This window comes from Limanda limanda, chromosome 3, assembly GCF_963576545.1.
Source record: "Limanda limanda chromosome 3, fLimLim1.1, whole genome shotgun sequence".
Lineage (NCBI taxonomy): Eukaryota > Metazoa > Chordata > Actinopteri > Pleuronectiformes > Pleuronectidae > Limanda > Limanda limanda.
In genome coordinates, this window is record NC_083638.1 from 30,254,356 (window position 1) to 30,272,785 (window position 18,430).

The window sequence follows — 18,430 nt, forward strand, 5'->3', positions numbered from 1 at the left end:
AAAATAGAAAAAAAAAGAAAATGGACTTCCTTCTTCAGTCTCAAGGAGCGCCTATAACCTTAGCAGAATCATGAAAGTTGACAGTTCATTTTTCACAGGGTCATAGATCGACGAGTCTTATAAAGTAATGGGCTTTTGGGAGCCAGCTTTATGAGAGCTAAGATAGTTAAGAGACATGTGGAGGAGATGGCATGGGGAGCTGAGGTCCTGCTCTGACTCATCCAGGGTTATTCCCTCCATGCTGTGGGGTGGGAGGGAGGTGCTGCACTCCCAGTAATATAAACGTGTAATAAAGATTAATCTGTTGCTAGTCGCCAGGCTGATGGCTTCTAAACTTGCTTCAAATAAGACTAAAATCACTTCAGAGCCAATCTGGAGACCTTTAGTGAGTGTCTGAGATTCCTTCGTGGGTGTCAGGAAAGAAAAACATATATGTTTGTCTTTCGTGTTTAGTGTTTATGTGTGTAAGCAGTGGTTGGAGAACTGGAGTCGAGTGTGGCTATGCGTGGGGTTTTCTGCTGGCAAAAGTGTCTGTGAATATGTGTGTGGGTGTGAGCTTTACAGCAGGTACAGTGTCTGTAGGGGTTTAACACACTCACCAGGTGCATCTGGCCTCTTCATGCCCCCTGTGGATGCTCCTCCTGCTCCGCCACCAAGGCCATTGAATGCGGGGATGTTGTCATTGCTGTAGGCTCTGAGGACAGAGAGCATGTTCATCTGCTGCTCTAGGTGGGTCTGCTGCTCAGCCTTCAACAGTCCTGGAGGGCCTCCGGGAGACAGGAGGCCCAAGCCTTGCTGCCACTGCTTCTCCAGTGGCAAAGCTTGGTTTTGTGGTTGGGGAACCAGAGAAAGTGCCATCATTGTGGAGGAAGAGGCTGCCATACCAGCTCCATTTCTTTGGGGCAAAGAGGAGTCGTCTTGGAAATGTTTGGGGTGGTTTCGGAGGTGGTTGGAGGTCGAACTTCCTTCTTCCTCTCTCTCCATGTCCATATGCCCATCCTCATCTCTTTCCTCCTCCTCTTCAGCCACTCCTCCCTCTTCTTCCTCTTCCTCAGAGTGATTCTGTTGCTGCTGTCGCATGGGTGTGGTTGAAGGGGTCTCAGCGGCACTGTGCAACCCAGCCTTCACAACCTCATCATCTGATCCTACCTGGTCCTCTTCAACACCTCCACGGGAGCTCCTCTCACCAATCTGCTCATCTCTGGCTGAGGAGGGTCCAAAAGCCTGGCTAGGCAGGTCAAGACATTGCTCTGGTGGGGCTATAAAACCTTGAAGGGCCTGGTTTGCACTTGGTGAGCCATCATACAAGCCTCCAAACCTTCTGTAGAAGTCACTCTGGAAGGGATTGTAGGGCTGATCCAGGTGGTTGTTCCAGCCTCCATGGTTTTTCTCTCCATCTCTGTTTCCATCTTTCTCAAGGGCCACACCAGAGGTCTTAGTGTTGGAAGAGTGAATAGTGGAGGTTGTGGGAGAAGTGTCTCCATGAAGCTCCTTGGCTATGTCAGACCTCTGCAGTTGGGCCTTACCCATGTGGTTGGCCTGGAGGTGCAGAGCCATGATCTCGATTGAGGAGGTTGAGAAGGAGCAGAAGAGGCAGCCATGCCATGCCACATTGTCATGAATGGTGACTGAGGAGCCTGGCAGAGATCCGGATGCAGACTCAGGCCGAACTGACACAGACAGATCAAGTGGTTCATACTGGGATCCAGGTTTCCCTGGGCGTGAGTTCTGTTTGGCATCAGCCTTATCCTCTCTTTCCTGTTCAGCAGACATGGCTCGCTTGGCTTTGGGCTCACCATTATCATGGTAGAGCTGGGCCTGGAGCTGGACTGGACTCTGGTTGTCCTTCGTATCCTTCTTCATGGAGCTGAGGACAAAGCTGTCCATGAATGCCTGAAGAGAACCTTGAAAGTGGACTCCATTCCCCATCATACTTTGGTAAGCCCTGCTTAAGTCAGAGAAGCTGGCAGGACTATCTGTTGCTGTTGAGACAAGGGCCGACGGGGCATCAGCAGTCTTCATCTTCTCAGATGAGGAGGCAGAATCAAAACGGCGGTCACCACGATCTCTGTCATGTGGAGATATCATGCCAGCTGACGCCCACTGATGTGGCAGTAATGGACCTGCCCTGAAGTCGAGGTTGGGAGGCATTCCCTTGAAAACACTACGAAGGACATCTGGTCGGGCAAAGATGCCGCCACCCGCTGTCTTTCCATGGTCCTCTTTGTGGTCGGAGGAGGGGGTGTGGCCAGAGGATGGGCCTGAGATGGTGGAACCATTTTGACGCTCACGGTGGTGGCGCTCCAGGTGGTACTTTAAGCTGGCAGACTGGGTGCCAGCATAGTCACAATGAGGGCACCGGTAAGGTTTCTCTCCTGAGAGGTCAAGAGAGAGACAGAGAAAGGGACAGTGAATAATTAGCCTGATTATTAGATTGACTGGATATCAAAATCTATTTATTAGAGCAGGGAATGTGGACCCTAGGGTCATGTAGCCTCCCTGAACACAGAAAATTAGGTCAAATGAGTAGAGCTCACAAAAAATGCAATAAAACATTAAATGTCTGACTCCTCAAAAAAAATGAAGGAAGAAAAAATAATACAGCATAAAATAAAATAAACTGCAGAACTAAAGAACGATATGATTAATGAAGAAAGTGGAAAAGATCCTGCATCCAACCAAAGATCTCATGTTTTTCCGGCTCTGCTCCACTTGTGTGTGTCTGTATTATTGCATCTGTATTGCAATGTGGGCGTGGGGTAGGCATCTAAATATGGGTCGATCCAGCCTGATCCAGCCCCACCAAGTGAGCCATCACTCACATCAGCACAATAAAAAAAGAAAAAAAAACATTTCACCATATGGTTCTTTCAGTCCACTGTAAGAGATAATATTTTAAACTGACAACAAAACTGTCTTGATGCTATCTGTGTGTGCACAAGCAAGGGCAGTGGCGGAGGGTATGGTGAGGCTTCTGTCTGTGTGTGTTTCTGTGCAACTGTGCGTGGGTGTGAGTGTGCATGTGCGTGTTTGTGTGTGTGCTGCCAGTGGGGTCATCCCGCCTCTGTTCTGGCCTTGTTTGCTGTCAGGCCCGTGCCCTGGCGATGAGAGTGCAATTTCTCAGATATTCCCTATTTGCAGTTTATCTTGAGAAACATAAATCAGCCTCGGCATAAGACCTGGGAAACCAACGGCCCACAGAAGTACACTGAGAAGAAAATATGGAAGATACACTACAACGAAAACTCAATGAGTATTAAAAAAGAAAAACCAAGACAAGAAATGTGCGGCCGACATATGTGAACCACATGTTTGTAACAGTGAAGTGAGTGAAGTGATATGCTAAAGAACAATATGATTCACTGCAGAATACACAGATCAAAGTGATTTATATTACGGTAAAAGAGGGGTAAATCTGTTGTGTAACATTTACATATATTTATTTATGCTGCTCACCCATATTCATGAACATTCTTGGTAATGGTATATAACACCAGCATTATTCTGCCAGAAGTGGATCTTCCACCGCAATGATACTTAGGCTGAAATAGAACACATCCTGCTAGCAATTATAATAGGCTTGGAGTCTGAGCCAGCTTTGGATTCATTAAACAATGAACAGAGAGGGGGAAAATGCTAAGCTTGATTTTTTCAAGATAAATTTATTTATTTTTTATAAAGTATACCAATAAAAATTTCCCAGAGTGCAGTTTCTGTTCGAGGGAGAACAGCGACTGTATAAAAAAACAGGGTGGGAAAAGACATTTAATAAAGGGTTTGGCTGTGGAGTTTTGTGTATGAGTATTTCTGTATGTTTATTCTATTCAGTGTATGGCCTTAAAATGTTCAGATTATACACATGGAAACCATTTTATGAAAGGAAAAAACGGCATTGTTACGCAAGGCTGGCTTGAATGATTTAAGTCGGGCTGTGTAGTAAATCATGGATATAATTAGCAAATGGCATACTGCTCAAGTAATTTATCATTATTTAGAGGGCACCATTCCAGAAAAAGACTCTGCGATCTGCAGACCTACTGCAGAGTTCTCAAATAAAGGGCCACAAACACCAACTCAATACAATATTGATACAGGAGAGAAAAGAATAGGAGGGTATACAAAAGAAAATTGAAGGTGGAAATGCTGAAGTGAGAACGGACAAAGAATGGGGGAGAGAAAAAAGGAGGGGGCACATGCAGAGACAGATAGCCTTGACTATAGATAGAAAGACAGTGATTTGATATCTTTTCTCTTACACTAGAGTGGCTATGAAGCATAGAGTATATTTAAAATAAACCATACGAGATGAGCTTTTAACCCAATAAGTGCTTCTCCTGTGAGCTGCTGAACAGAGGCTCAGTGCTGATTTAATAAGGAAACGTCCCTGATGCAAATGATCATTCTCAATTCCTCTAACTGGACAAAATGATATTCTAGGAGCCAAATTAGACAGAAATTAGACTGATCTGATCTTTTTTTCCCTCCTCTGTTTTTTTTTCTTTCCTTATAAAAGGTTGTTAATGTTCATGAGAGGTAAATAAAGATTAATGCCACATATACATATCTGAGCAATAATGGAAATTCAAGCAAATATGTGTGACAGACCCCCTTGATGTTTATAGAGTAAGTTAAAATGAAAATAAATACATAGGCCTTTAGAGAGTGATCGTCTTATTTCAATCTTCTATTAAAATTAGGAATTTAAATGTATCTGGGGTGAGCGAGACCGAAGCAAGAGCATTTCTGCATCGACTTGTGTTTACGTGTGTGCTTGTGCCATTTGGAAAGTGTGTGAACACATGTTTATGCATGTGTGTCAGCCTGAGTCGGTGTGTGTGTGTGTGTGTGTGTGTGTGTGTGTGTGTGTGTGTCTTAGAAGGCCATTTGGACTGGCTAAGACATCTGCTCCATCATACGTCAGGGGCCTGGTGTGACATCTGGGGAATATACTGTATCCTGCCTTGCAACATTACACACAATTTACTGCTAAAGGTCATTATGTACCCGTTAATCCACTTTTAATTGATATCAGCGCAAACAGCACAACCTCCCAGCCACATGACAGATCGCTGCCACCACAAAACCAGGAAATTGCAATTTGGGAGTTAAAAATAGATGGGTAAACTTTTTTGGGGGGGCTGTTCCTGCTTCACCTTGTTGTATTACTTTGGACATTTGATTACTGAGGGAGGTGAAGGATAGATGGATAAGAAGAGCACCTGCTGTGTCTTTGACTTAGAAAAATAGAGCTCCTAACACATCATTCTCCTCTGGGGCCTGCTCTTTCACGTCATGTTGCATGTACTTACTTCATTTGGCTTTGTGTGAAGTGTGACAGCAGCATAGAAACAAGTTAAAACCTGTTACAACCTGTACAGAGGGGTTATTAAAGGGACTTGGCTAGATATGACATGCTCGATAATGAATTTCCATTTGGCCACAAGGATGAGAAAAAGTGCAATAATACAGAAAAGCTCACAATACTTCCAGGGTTAACATTTCAATTGCAGAGGTAAAATAAAATGAAAAAAGAGGGACATACACTGCCTCTACAGTGCCTCTACAATGTATGCACTAAGAACGTTTTGGATTATTATGTCCATCAATGGCAAATATGGTGCGTTCAAGGATCAGGCTACTCGCAGAATTTCTCTGATGAGAGGAACAAAACCAACAACCAACTTTAAGGCAAATATCACTGAAACATGAGTAACATTTGTTGGAGACTACTTCAGCCATGGATTAATACACATTTGCTAATTTAGTGAGTATTTACAGCAACAGACAAATAAATGGAGCTCATTGGTATATCTAAATAGAATATATGGAATGGAAAAAAGCCCTGGGCAAAAAAGTATGTAAGGAAAAATACTCTTTAAATGAGGAGGAAAGAGAGGAAGGAGGGGGCACAGGATTGAGAGGAATGGGGGTGGGAGACCACAGGTCCCTCTTGATTCATCCTGATTACAAGGTTAGGTTAAGGTTAAGTGACATGGGCTAGTCCTGCCTCTCCTCTTTCTCTTCCTCCCTCTCTTTGTCTCACGCTCTCATCGTTTAAAGGTGAGCAGGGACTCTTATTGGTTATGCAGCCCTGCCTGAAGTTATGTGTGGCTATTGTCAAGAGCGAGGACCTTTTTATTTTTTACACACAGCTGCTTACTGCTAAATAGTGCCTTGTCCAGAAGGGGACAATCTGGGCCTCTAATTGCTGTCACTGAAGCCTAGATTCATTATGTGACTTTCCCATTAAAATGTGAGCATTAATTTGTATAATGAAATATCACCCTCTGCAGTGTGTTCATTAGCTGTGGCCCCACACTGTAGCGCCACAGCAGCACAATGTTAGCTACCTAGAAAACTGTGGTTAATTTTGCTAATGGATATTTTCCCACTCACTGTTCAAGAGGAAATTAATACTGTAACATTAGCTCTTTAACTTTTGGAGAAATTTAAATTCACTTCATTCCTTTCAAGCTGGTGTTAGTCGCTCATTAATCTCCATGTTGTGTTGCACAATGCTGCCTCGACCGGCTTGGTAGGCAATTCCATTGTGTCACTCACGTTGCATTAGGATGAAGGGGAGCTCGGCTGTCATCTGTGCATTTCTCTGCATTGTCACCAGAGCACAGAGAGGATCTTTAGCTGCTGTAAAAGTCATCTTGTGGATGTAATCAGGATGTCACAGTGGAGCTTGTATGATTAGGTTATGGGAATGATTTAAAGGCCACATGTTGGGGATGTATCAAGCTGTTCCTCTGTGCACGTGGAGAAAACTATGCTGAACCTGTGCTTGGATGGGCTCCCATCCAAAGATACATTCCTTTCAAAAAGACAACATACTTCCTAACCTTTCTCACTTTTGCTGCCAGCTGCAGACGGCTCCACGTTAAGCATTTTATTTTACTGTATCTCCGAGATATATAATGTAAAATACAGTACACTGTGAAGACTCACCTCCACAGGCCTGCTTGTCTCTGTGTGTTTTGAATGAGCTAACGCCAGGCCTGGGCTGAGGTCTCTGCTTTCTCCATAATAAAATATGGCCCTCACGGGTATCCTTACTGTACTACTCAAAGCAGACATAACTCAGCTCTCTCACCACTAGATAACAGATGCTTCCCGAAAACCACCACCATCTCTATCACAGCCCGGCTGTGACCTGGATGTACTATTTAACATAGGGATCTTAATTATGGCGGTATACACCAGATGTGTTATCATGCTATAGCGTAAAGCTTTACCTCTAATTCCTTTCCAGATTTGAGGTACGGTATGTGTGTCTCTTATTAAGCAAAGCAAAAAGGGGGTTACAGTACTGGTGGTCTCGCGTTCTGCCTTTTAAGTGCGTGCATGGAGAAGGAAGAGAGGGGGAGAAAGCAAAGGAGACAGAGAAGGAAAATAAAAAGAAAAAAACAGGCTTTGATTTTGTTCAGCTGTAAGGGATTTTCAATTTCAGTTGTGAGCGTTTTAGCCCCTGCGTCTCTTCTGGCACCCAAGGATTACTTTCCAGTGAAGTGTAGAAACTAACGAAAAGGTCAGGACGGTCAAACTTAGCTTTTCAAGAACATCTTGAGGAACAGAGGACTAAAAATGTTTGATAGATTTAAGAAGAAATTTCTGTAAGTCGTGAGTCTTTTTTCCCCCTGTATCTGTGTTCATGTGATTATGTTCAGTTTCATGCCTCTTTTACTTAACATTATGTATAGTATCAATGCAGGACACAAATAATACAGAAACTATTGAGTCACTTCCACTTGTTAAAGCATTTACATGTAAGTTACAGGTATTAAGCTGCTGATCCTTGTAATCTGTAGGTAAGTATATTAATTCCTTACTTAAAGATGCATTGACTGAAGAAATATTTTTTGACTGTTCCGTTACAGGTCCTCTCAATGGGATATCCTGCATTTTATAAGCTGGCATTTTCTCAACCAAAAATGTAATGATTGATGAATTGTTGTTTGTGGTTATGAAGCAAAAATGACATGATTCTAAGGTTGTAGCTTTTTATGTCTTTAGGGTTTTGAACAGGCATCGTCCTCGGCTCTGGAAAATTCTGATGACAAATTTTAAATACATTTTTCTATATGTATATTCTGGCGCTTATTAGACAGCGCAGTATCTAAAGGAATTACGTCCATATTGGAAGATTCTGCACCTCTGGATTTATGTCCGATGCTGGTGTTCAGTGCCGTAGCATGAAGTAGTGGGACCTTTATGTAGGGAAGCAGATAGTAAATCTGTGAAAGTCAGGGTGGTGGAGTAGTGTAATGTCTAACCCGATACCTCAGCCCTATTTATTTTCAATAACCGAGATCTTTTTTTAACCTTAACCACACTGTAATAGATATTGCCCTAAGCAAGTATTTTAAATGATCAGCATCAGTCAGTGTTCTCCAGCGCTGAGACTACAAGGTATCAAGATTCCCTTTTTTTCCAAATTCGAATCCAGCCCCTGTGAGAGGGGGTGGGGTGGGGGGGTTACCTCATGAACATACCCTTTACACATCAGGCCCACCAGCTAGAAGCAGGTGTCCTTGTTGTAAAGTGTCCTCTGTGTGGTCTAATTGTGACTCTAACCTGAATAGTCAGTGGGGCGTTTGTACCTTGCAGAGGGTTAGAACCCTGGCTAAAGTCCACATCATTACTCTGACTGTATCCTCAACCTCAACTAGAGACGACCGGCGGACAGGTTATCGAGAAGTTCCCGACCCTCGGGCCAGTGTATGTGTGTATGTGCGGGAAGAGAGAACACAGCTCAGAGGGTTCGGACGCGTGACTGAAAAATAAAACTGGATCTATTAGGGACATCATCTCACGCATATCCCTAAACTGTGGACAGGCTGGCTTTGTTTTGGCTTGAAAGTTATTGAGAGTTAGTGAGTGTGAAATTGCCCTCTGAGTGATGTCATCGGAGGACACTGAACCCTTGTTGTGTTAATTAGAGCTCAATGAAATGATGAGTATGAACAAAAAAGAGAATAACAATGGCCTAAAGCCTCAGTGAGGGACACAGTTAGAAACTGTACAGTATATTCCTTCCCATTAATTGTTTTATTTGTCCGTATTTGAGTCAATTTGAAAAAAACCCTGATGCAATCAAAAATCTGATAAAACTGCACGGAAAAATTAATGTAGGATAATATCTCAGCGACTGACTGAAGTGAGAATCACAGCATAAACTGCTTATGGTGAGTACACGTGATTTAGAAACTCTGATTATTTGTGCATTAAATTTTGTTGTTTGTGAGATTAGCAAATTTCTTCTTTCCTTCCTTCCTTTTTTTCTTTGACATGCAGAAAGGTCTTTTAAAATATTACTTTTTAGTTTGGCATTAAATAAATCCAGATGAAGGGTTTCCCAGAGACAGGTAATGTAGTATTCATCAATTACAAAACTAATATACAATCAATTAATCTGTATCGTATCCATCATTTTAGTGGCAGATTGAATCATATATCTGATTAGACCGATATTCATAAACCAATATGTCAGTCTAACCCAGAGGGAATGTCGGCACAAGTAGTAAAGTACATTTTGCATGACGTACAATAAATGTTTAATTGTTGGAGAAATGCACTTTGCCTGGACTTGGCCTGGGGATGTGGTATCCTGGGAAATACTGACCTGTGTGTATCCGCAGGTGGACCTTGAGATGATGGGAGGTCCGGAACGACTTGCCACAGTAGGCGCAGTCCTTGGAGGCTGAGGCCAGGCTCCGCTCGCGATGCTGGGGCAGAGGCGGCTGAACGCTCCCTGCTGCCTTCCCCAAGTCCTCCCCAACATCTGGAGCACACGCACACAGAGACAGCACAAGGAGGGAGAGACAAATGGAAGGTGTGTTGAGTGCCACTTCAAACCAGCCCTCCACACATCACAACACAACACGTTTTCTTTTCTTTTTTTTCCCCCCTCTGTCTGTCTCTCATTGTCCCTCGTTTTCCTTGCTCAAATGTGCGAACGCCACACAAAGTCAAACACATCAAACAGGTTCACGGGCCGCGCTATTTTCCCCGCTGACAGAACGCTGACAGTTCATAAGCTTTTCAGTTTCTTTAGAAACACCATAGTCCTGAGATACACCCCCCCCCCCGCCTCCATCCCCCCCAACTCAAACACACCCTCCCTCAACACCGCCACCTGCACCGCCGCCTCTCATGTCTCCTCCTGTTTTGCTTTTTTTATCCTTGCTATCATCATCATTCCTATTAAGCACATGCAAGATTGCCGTGAAAATTAACAATACGAAATACGACAGAAAGAAAGAAAGAAAGAAGAAAATCAGAGAGAGAGATAAATTGGGCTATGTCAGCATCGCAGGATCTCCTCGCACCTCTTCCTGCGACCTGATTTTGACAGGTAGTTGTCAGAGATATGATAGGGTGATAACGGTTTTGACCCCGCCCTCTGCCACATCCTCCGCTCAAGGAAAAAAAAAAGAAAAGAAAAACGATGATGCACAGTTTAGTGCTGCAGCAGTCTGTTATCAACACAATCACCTTCTGAATGTGTATCTAGAGATGAGTGGCAACAACCTGGGAATGTGTTGACAGCAGCATAATCTGAGGTGAGGGTGTCATCATCAGATTGTACAGACTGGCCTTGTTGTACTAAAGGTTAAGAGCCTGTGATGTGCTGACAGGCATGAAAAAGTGCGTGGGAGCATAGAGTTTTAAGGCCTGAGCAGCACAGTTAAGTTCAAAGCATGTAAAAGATGGAACAAAAAGAAGAATCTTGAAAGAAACAATAAGAAATACATAACAGATGTTTGATATAGCTTGTTTCTTGAAGCCGTTCATTTAAAAATATCTACTTCCAGTAGCGTTTGATGGACGTTACTGTGAAGGAGGTTCATCGTCAACTCACGCAGTGCAGAACTGTCAAGACAGATTTACACATTTAATAGTAAAGTAGAAATTCACATCAAGATTAATTTTTTGGTGCATCCGTCTTTTTGGTGTGCAGGCTGCCACATGAACGTCAACATTTATTCATGCAAAATATGCTCTGGCTGAACCAGCAAGTCATGAACTTTGTGGTTGTACGCCGCAGTGACACTGACCTCTTCTTTGCTGAGGTTGAACAAAAGAAACCTACAGACAAAACCAGTCTGGCTATATTTCCACCATACACAATAGGTAGTCTGTGGTAAAAAAAGGAAATGGCACTATGTGCTCGACCCAAATACGCACATATGCAGTCGAAAATGTTATTTACTTTCCAATCTGGCACATGATTTGGTGCGTGCGCGGAAAGGAGGGGCGGCAGCCGGAGAGAAAGAAAGAGAATCAACATCGAGCAACCCACTTAGGCAACCATGCCGCACAATAAGGAACATTTTTTAACAGTAGCCTAATCTTTTCTCTTTTCTGTCGCTCCCCACCCCATTCCACCCCTCCTCTCACTTGGGGGAGTCAAATAAGGTTTACAGAATGGAAAGACCCAAGTCAGCAAGTCCCCCTCCACACTGACACGAGACACACAACTCCATTCAGCAGTGCTGCTATCAGGCTGAAGGCCATTTATCACAAGTGAAACTGAAAGGCAACCGAAATGTAAGTCTGTGACAATACGCAGACACTAAATACCAGCTGCTTCTGCTTGGGCTTGGCAAATGTGTGGTTTAATTCTGAGGGGAAAGAAGCTGGGAGACAGGTTTTTAAAAGCAGATGTTAAACTGTGGAGCTTGCTTTTCACATAAATTTAGACAATACGCGACAGGACAGAGAGTAGGAGAAGTGGAAAGAGAGGATGGGTTAGAACGAAAGAGCGTGGAATGGAAAAAAAATCCAACACACACTTTGTCCATTATTTCCATCAGTACATACATAGGGACTGAGGATTGGCTGTCTGAAAATTAGACTAAATGACAGCTAATAAAATTTGTAGGGTAGTTAAAAGGGAAAATCAAGAATAGCAGTATATTTCATTACATCTAATTAAATCAACATAAATTGCCATGTCTTCCAGGAAATTTGATACTATGCAAATTACACTCAACGCAAATTTCATGTAAAATATCACAGGTGAAAATATAATTTCCTGCACAACGTGAACATATCCAACCACAACACACCAACACCGCCATCCTGCTCTTTTGCATTTTCATTTGAATGACTTCCTGCAGACAGAAAATAAATAAAACTGAAATCAATTCCCCCAGTGCGTGGTCCAGGACTGCACCATACTGTAGCCATAGTCGCCTCCTCATAAACATATTTTGAGCGGTCTACTGTACAGATCCCCTTTTGGCAAAGATTCCCCAGATCGTGTAACAGACACTGGCCCACCTGCCCACCCCAGATGGGGATAAAATTAAAAAATCCAAAACACAGATTAGAAGCAGGACAAACACCAGACACACACACACACACACACACAAAAGCTCTGCATGTCTGTCTTTATCGCTCACCCATCCATCCACCCCTACACACACACACGCGCGCGCACAGGCACACACACACACACACACACACACACACACACATCCTCGTGTGTCAGGGTTAATAGTGCTCCTGTAAGAGGAAGACACACTACTGAGAGGATGAGAGTGTGCTCTCCTGGCATATAACAGCCCTTCAATAATAAATGGGCTTCACACATTCCTACACACACGTACTTCACACTACAAAGACAAGTAAACCTCAACTTTTGGTGTGCGCCTCCTGCTCTTCTGACATCTGTGCATACGTGCGGCAAGAGTGTATGCACACGCACGGCCACAGGTGCGCACATGCGCAAGAACGCCAGGCCCAGGCACGAGCTGGGTGTCCAGCACGCTTGTCTTTAATCAGCTGACTGATCCGAAGCTTTTAATGTGGCTGTTCCAATTACTGTAAAAGTCATCCTGCTTCATATAACCACAAATATTGACACTTTATTGCACAACACATTTATGACATTTTGAAGGTCACCCTGTGCGTTAGGCATCATCCCTCACAGCTGGGTGTGTGATGTGGGGAGAGACTCTGTTGACACCCAGCCGTAACTATCCTCTGAGTATTGATTTTCGTTCTCTTTTTTTTTTTTTTATGCAAAGAAGATTCACTGTGGAGACGCAGCATTAAAGTGATTGTCACAGGTGAGCCTTTGGCTTTTCATATACAAGCTTGTAAAGGCCAGCTTCTATTACTCTTCCACTTTGCTCAAATATTATACAATTAGACCGTGGATCATTTTTATGTTGACAGCATTGGCACGTGTACACATATTCAGTGATCAGTACTATCCAATGTGTATCTTTGTCTCCAACTGAAGATGTTCTCATTGAAAATTTAAATAAAAAGGGTCATGAAAATAAAAGAACATCGTTGCATTTTGCTATTTTTCCTGTAACTCTTCTTCATATATCACAAGCAAAAAAACTCTGCCTAGAATTATTTGATATTTAATATTTGACATTTAATAAAAGATCAGTATTTACCAGGCTGTGCATCTCTCTTATCTAAATTTGTTGCAAGTGTCAGAGGGCCCTACGGAGTTGACATGTTTTATTTCAGACAGACCTCATTTTCTGGCATTAATCCCCCAATAGATCATAATCCATATCAAGAATAAAACCACTCATCTTTTAATTAAACATTCAAGCCACCACTACTTTTTTTTTATTCTCCCAAATTCTCCCATCAAGCTCAAACATTCAAAACTGTTTTAATCTATCGTCTATGAACATCTCTCGCCTCTAACCCAGGAAAAACATGACAAAACGCAGAACTGTGACTGTGCTAGTACAAGAATATCACAGGGGGCGGGGGGAGAAATACATGTATAATTCAACTGTATCTGATCTGAGACCAGCTCCTCTCCCCTCTGCCTTTACTGGTGTCGCGGCGGCATAATGGAACATGCCAGAACAAAGGCTCTGAGATCAGATTGGAGCAGAGTTGAGCAGGCCATCTGGGAGGCAGGCTGAGTATCAGTCACTCTGCCTGCTGTCTGCTGCACTCACACTCATGTACACACACACTTCCCCTCTGACTAACAGTGTGCAAGAGTGCAACTGTGTGTTAAATGTGTGTGTGTGTGTAAGACACCTTACTCCCTCCCATCCTCACGTCACCAGGACCTTGCAACGAAACGATGCATTGCCACCAGGGCAGCTTTAATGTTGGTTTAACAAATTCATATATTGCAAATTGATATGGAATTTATTTTTATTTCATAAAATAAATTCAACAAACAGCAAAGTGTATCTTATCATCATAGCACAGTCCACATACACAAGACCGAGTGTATGAAAAAAGGGACAGTTACAGGAGATCCTTGTTTGTGTAAATTCAACTACAGATTACTGTGTGTGTGTGTGTGTGTGTGTGTGTGTGTGTGTGTGTGTGTGTGTGTGCGCCCTCCTTTGGATACCCCTGGGATGGGGCATGCTGCCTACTCCTTTACAGCGACCACACCCATTTCCCATTAATGGAGAAATATGGGGAGGAAAAATCATCATCAACAACAACAGCAAAAAATAAACAGCAAAGTCAATGATTGTGTGTGTGTCTTTGTGTGCATATATATATATATATGTATGGTGCCAGGGGTGTTGGGTGTGTGTGTGTGTGTGTTTGTGTGTGTGGTGTTTGCCAGTCCTTAATGGTGCTCTTTCAATCACACTTTGCACTCTAAACGTTCTGTGGTTTTGATTAGTATGATATCACTTTCAGGAAATAAAACTGGAGGGGAAAAAAAAGCACATCAGTCATAAAAACACAAGATGTTTTGCGTCTTGCTCAGCCATTATTCTAATGCGTCACGTGACTCCCGTCGAAGCCCAGCGGCCTCTCCCCGTAGTCAAATAACTGACTGGGGGTAGGAGGGGGGTTGGTGGTGGTGGTGGCGGTGGGGAGGGCTTGACGGAAACAGTTTGAAAAGGGGAAAGATATTAAGAGAGATTGGGTGAGAGGGAGGGCGGGAGGGGAAAGAGAGAAAGAGTAAAATGTGATGACATCATTTGAAAGGCATTAGGCTTTTAAAAATGCGCCCGGGGGGACTTGATTTCCTTACACCAGAGCAACACAACACCATCCGGCCTGATGCTCGCTTGCTCCCCCGCTCTCTCTCTCTGTCTCTCTCTCTCTCTCTCTCTCTCTCTCTCTCTCTCTCTCTCGCTCACTCTCTCCCTCTGTGTCTCACACACACAACACACACACAGATACACACCTCCCAGCACCCCATTCCCCTCTCGTTCTTTTTTTGATTTGGACCACTGCCATCTTTGTGAGCGTCTGGTTCATGCGAGTTAATCAATTTGAGGTTTAGTTACACTGCTGATGCTAGCATTCTAGCCACTGCTAGAACGTAATCTGAACTCGCAGAATTTATTAACCAAACACCAATTATCATTAAACACCACTGCATTATCCCCCTCCTTTTACTACCTGACAAGGACTACTTAATGAAATTTCAGATTAAAGTTATTTGGTCCATGATTTATGGGCATTGAGAAAGTCCTAATGCAAGCCTCTCTGAGTGTGCAGATGCTTTTGGTTTTTTATTTATTTTTTTTTTTCTTTCACCAGGGATATGAGAAGTCTCTGAGGTATTACAACAACCAGGTCTAGACCAAGAAGAAGAAGGAGAACGGAGGGGGGGGAACAACTGTGCTCCAAATTCTACACAGCATCCTCACATCATACTTGTTGTTTTATTGCTGACCCTGTCAAGCAACAGAGATAAGACCAAAAACAAAATAAATTGTTAGAACAAAAAAAAAGGAAAATATAATAAAGAAAAATCTAAATGAAGGAAATGCAAGTTGTTGTTTACCCCCGCAATGTTTGTGAGATGAAAACAGCAGCAGAATGTGTTACATATAAGGCGGTGGGGTAAACAGGGGCACCAGATGTTCTTTGATGTTAATAATGGCATTTATTATTAATATTAATTAGACCGCATTCAGCAATACATTTGGGCCATTTCCAAGTCAATTAAGCAAAATGGCAGTCGGGAGATGTTGAAACGACATTTTAAGGCAGGTGTTCAGCAATCCCCTAATAAAACATTTTTGCAGCTCCCGAAAAACAACCCATTCTGAGGCAAATTTTATTTATTTTCTCTTTGTTATCTCTTTCTCTGTGTTTCTCTCCTCTGTTGCAGTTGCGACTATAACTAAAAATAAAAAAAACATACTTAGAATCAGCTCTCGATTTAATGTGCATTATCTAATTAAAATATACAATATGTGGGGATTCTGATAATGCACACATGCTGTGTCCACACCCCAGCACGTATGTCCACCCAGATTAAGGGGTTATTTCAGATATGAAATTATGATTATGACCATCATGATGATAATAAACAGAATATTTTGAGGATTACTGACCACAGTTTTCCATATGACTGCTTCGTGAAGGGTGTGCATGCTTGAGAACGACCCAAATAAATGTCCTTTTTGTATTTCGTCGTCCCAATCCACAAAGTCAAGTACGCCAATACACATGCACCAGGACACAAGGTCCTCGGTGCCATCGTCACCATAAGACAGAGTTCTAACCAATCTAATTAGACACCACAATCCAGAGGCCTCATACTGGGGGGTGTCTTGTCTATATAAGCCAAATAATCCCTGGCTATATGTGTAAGGATAAAAAAACACCTTATCTAAAGCTCTATTTGGTTTAATCTAGACCACTGAATGGGAACCTGCCACACCTCTCAGACCAAGTGTGTGCTTATGTGTGTGTGTGTGTGTGTGTGTGTTTGTGTGTGTGTGTGTGTGTGCGCCCAGAGCTCTGCTGTTGGCATCAGGCCCTTTCTATTCAAAGCCGGTGGAGGCAGCAGCCTTACAATGGTACATTAGCAATCTGTGCGTTCATTTATCAGTGTGTGCGATGTGGACTCTCCGTTCATGGCGTGCTGCACTTTTCATGGCTGAAAATTAATGAACAAGCCTCCCCTCGCAACAAACATGCACCTGTGCTGCAGAGATGCTAATCACAAACATTTATATTTATTAGCGGACGCCCGTATTAAAACTGGAGTTGTGGAGGAGGGGGGGGAAAGGAGAGGATGGGAAAAGCTGTTTAATGAAAGGGTGGTGGTTTAGTTTGTGCAGAATTGTGTTAAAGCCATTTGTTTGAAGCACTTCCTTGAGTCAAAGGGTGGTGTTTGTTGGAGTGCATGATATCCATTCAAGGAGTGTGATCTTCATGCTGTGAGGATGATTTCTCCAAAACTATCAGGTGAAGGGCACTGCTGCACAAGAAGGCAGCGGTAAGTAGCAGCTGATGCTTCGCAAAACACGTCCAAGTGATTCAATTTCTGTAGGAACCAAACCTCAGTCCCTCTCAATACACAGGTGGAAATGATGGACAGTCTTGACGAATGCCTCCTCTGTTTAGGATGCTACTTCTTTTCTCCATCCCTCTCTTTCCACTTCTCTCACTCTCATCTCTCACTCCATCCCTCCTCCTCCTCCTCCTCTCTGCTCACATGCTGACAGAAGGTGGCTCTCTCCCTCAGTAAAGGCTATGCCTCTGCCCAGCTAGGGGAGGAAGAGGAATGGTGGCTGGCACCGGCCCACCTTTGTTCCCCCCCCTCCTCCTCCTCAAGTCTGTTTCAGGCTTCAAAGAGCATTGGAAAAAGACATACACACAAACACACACACACACACACACACAGAAACACACACACACACACACACATGCACATACAAATGGAGGAGCACTGATGTCTCACTAACTTTATCATTCTAGCAGGGTGATCATAGCCTCGTTGAGAGGCTGTGGATGATGCTCGAGGGTGTATGAGTGTGAGTGCGCGTTTGTTTGCATTTGTGTATGCGTGCACGTTTATGTGTGTGTGTTGTCCACAGACTGTCTGCATGACAGCACAAAAGGCAGATGGGGACAGAGGTGGGTGTCTTTTAGGACATGAAGACAAGTGCAGTTACTAATGTGTTTGTCTGTGCATTTGTATACACACACACACACATACACACACACACACACACACACTTGCCAAAGTGTGTGTGTGTGTGTGTGTGTGTGTGTGTGCTTGAATGTGTTGTGCTATAATAATTAGGGTGTATATTCATCATGCCCCCTCTCAGTCTGTGTTGGCAGGAAGTGGTGTGGTTACCATTAGTGAAGGATGACTAGGTTGCTGTGTCTTTTACTGGGATACTGCTGGCCTTATATTGATAGATAAAGGGAAGGGAAGGAAATTAAGGGAAAAAAATAGGAAAGTGAACCAAAAAATTTGAAAACAGAAGTAAGAGGAAATAGGAAAGAGATGTTATATCACGACACAACAGTGCAATATTGGGAAGATGAGAAAGGAAGAAAGCATGAAAAAGGAAATGCAAGAAGATGCGACAGGAAAAGGATACACAACTTAGGGGAAGGAGACAACAGGAAAACCGAAAAAGCAGAAATAGAAAACAAATAGTAAAACAGATATGATATGCTTAAAACACTTAAGATTTTCAGGATA

The 18,430-nt window shown here is 43.1% G+C and overlaps 1 protein-coding gene across 1 annotated transcript in view; it reads right to left on the bottom strand.

Moving 5' to 3' along the window:
* Positions 1-18,430, bottom strand: part of znf536 (zinc finger protein 536) — a 105,839-nt gene that overhangs the window by 58,996 nt on the left and 28,413 nt on the right. The window contains exons 2-3 of the mRNA XM_061068851.1: positions 9,629-9,787; positions 600-2,375 (exon numbers count right to left, since the gene is read on the bottom strand). Coding sequence (XP_060924834.1) covers positions 600-2,375; positions 9,629-9,787 — 1,935 coding nt within the window. The remainder of the gene's footprint in view (positions 1-599; positions 2,376-9,628; positions 9,788-18,430) is intronic.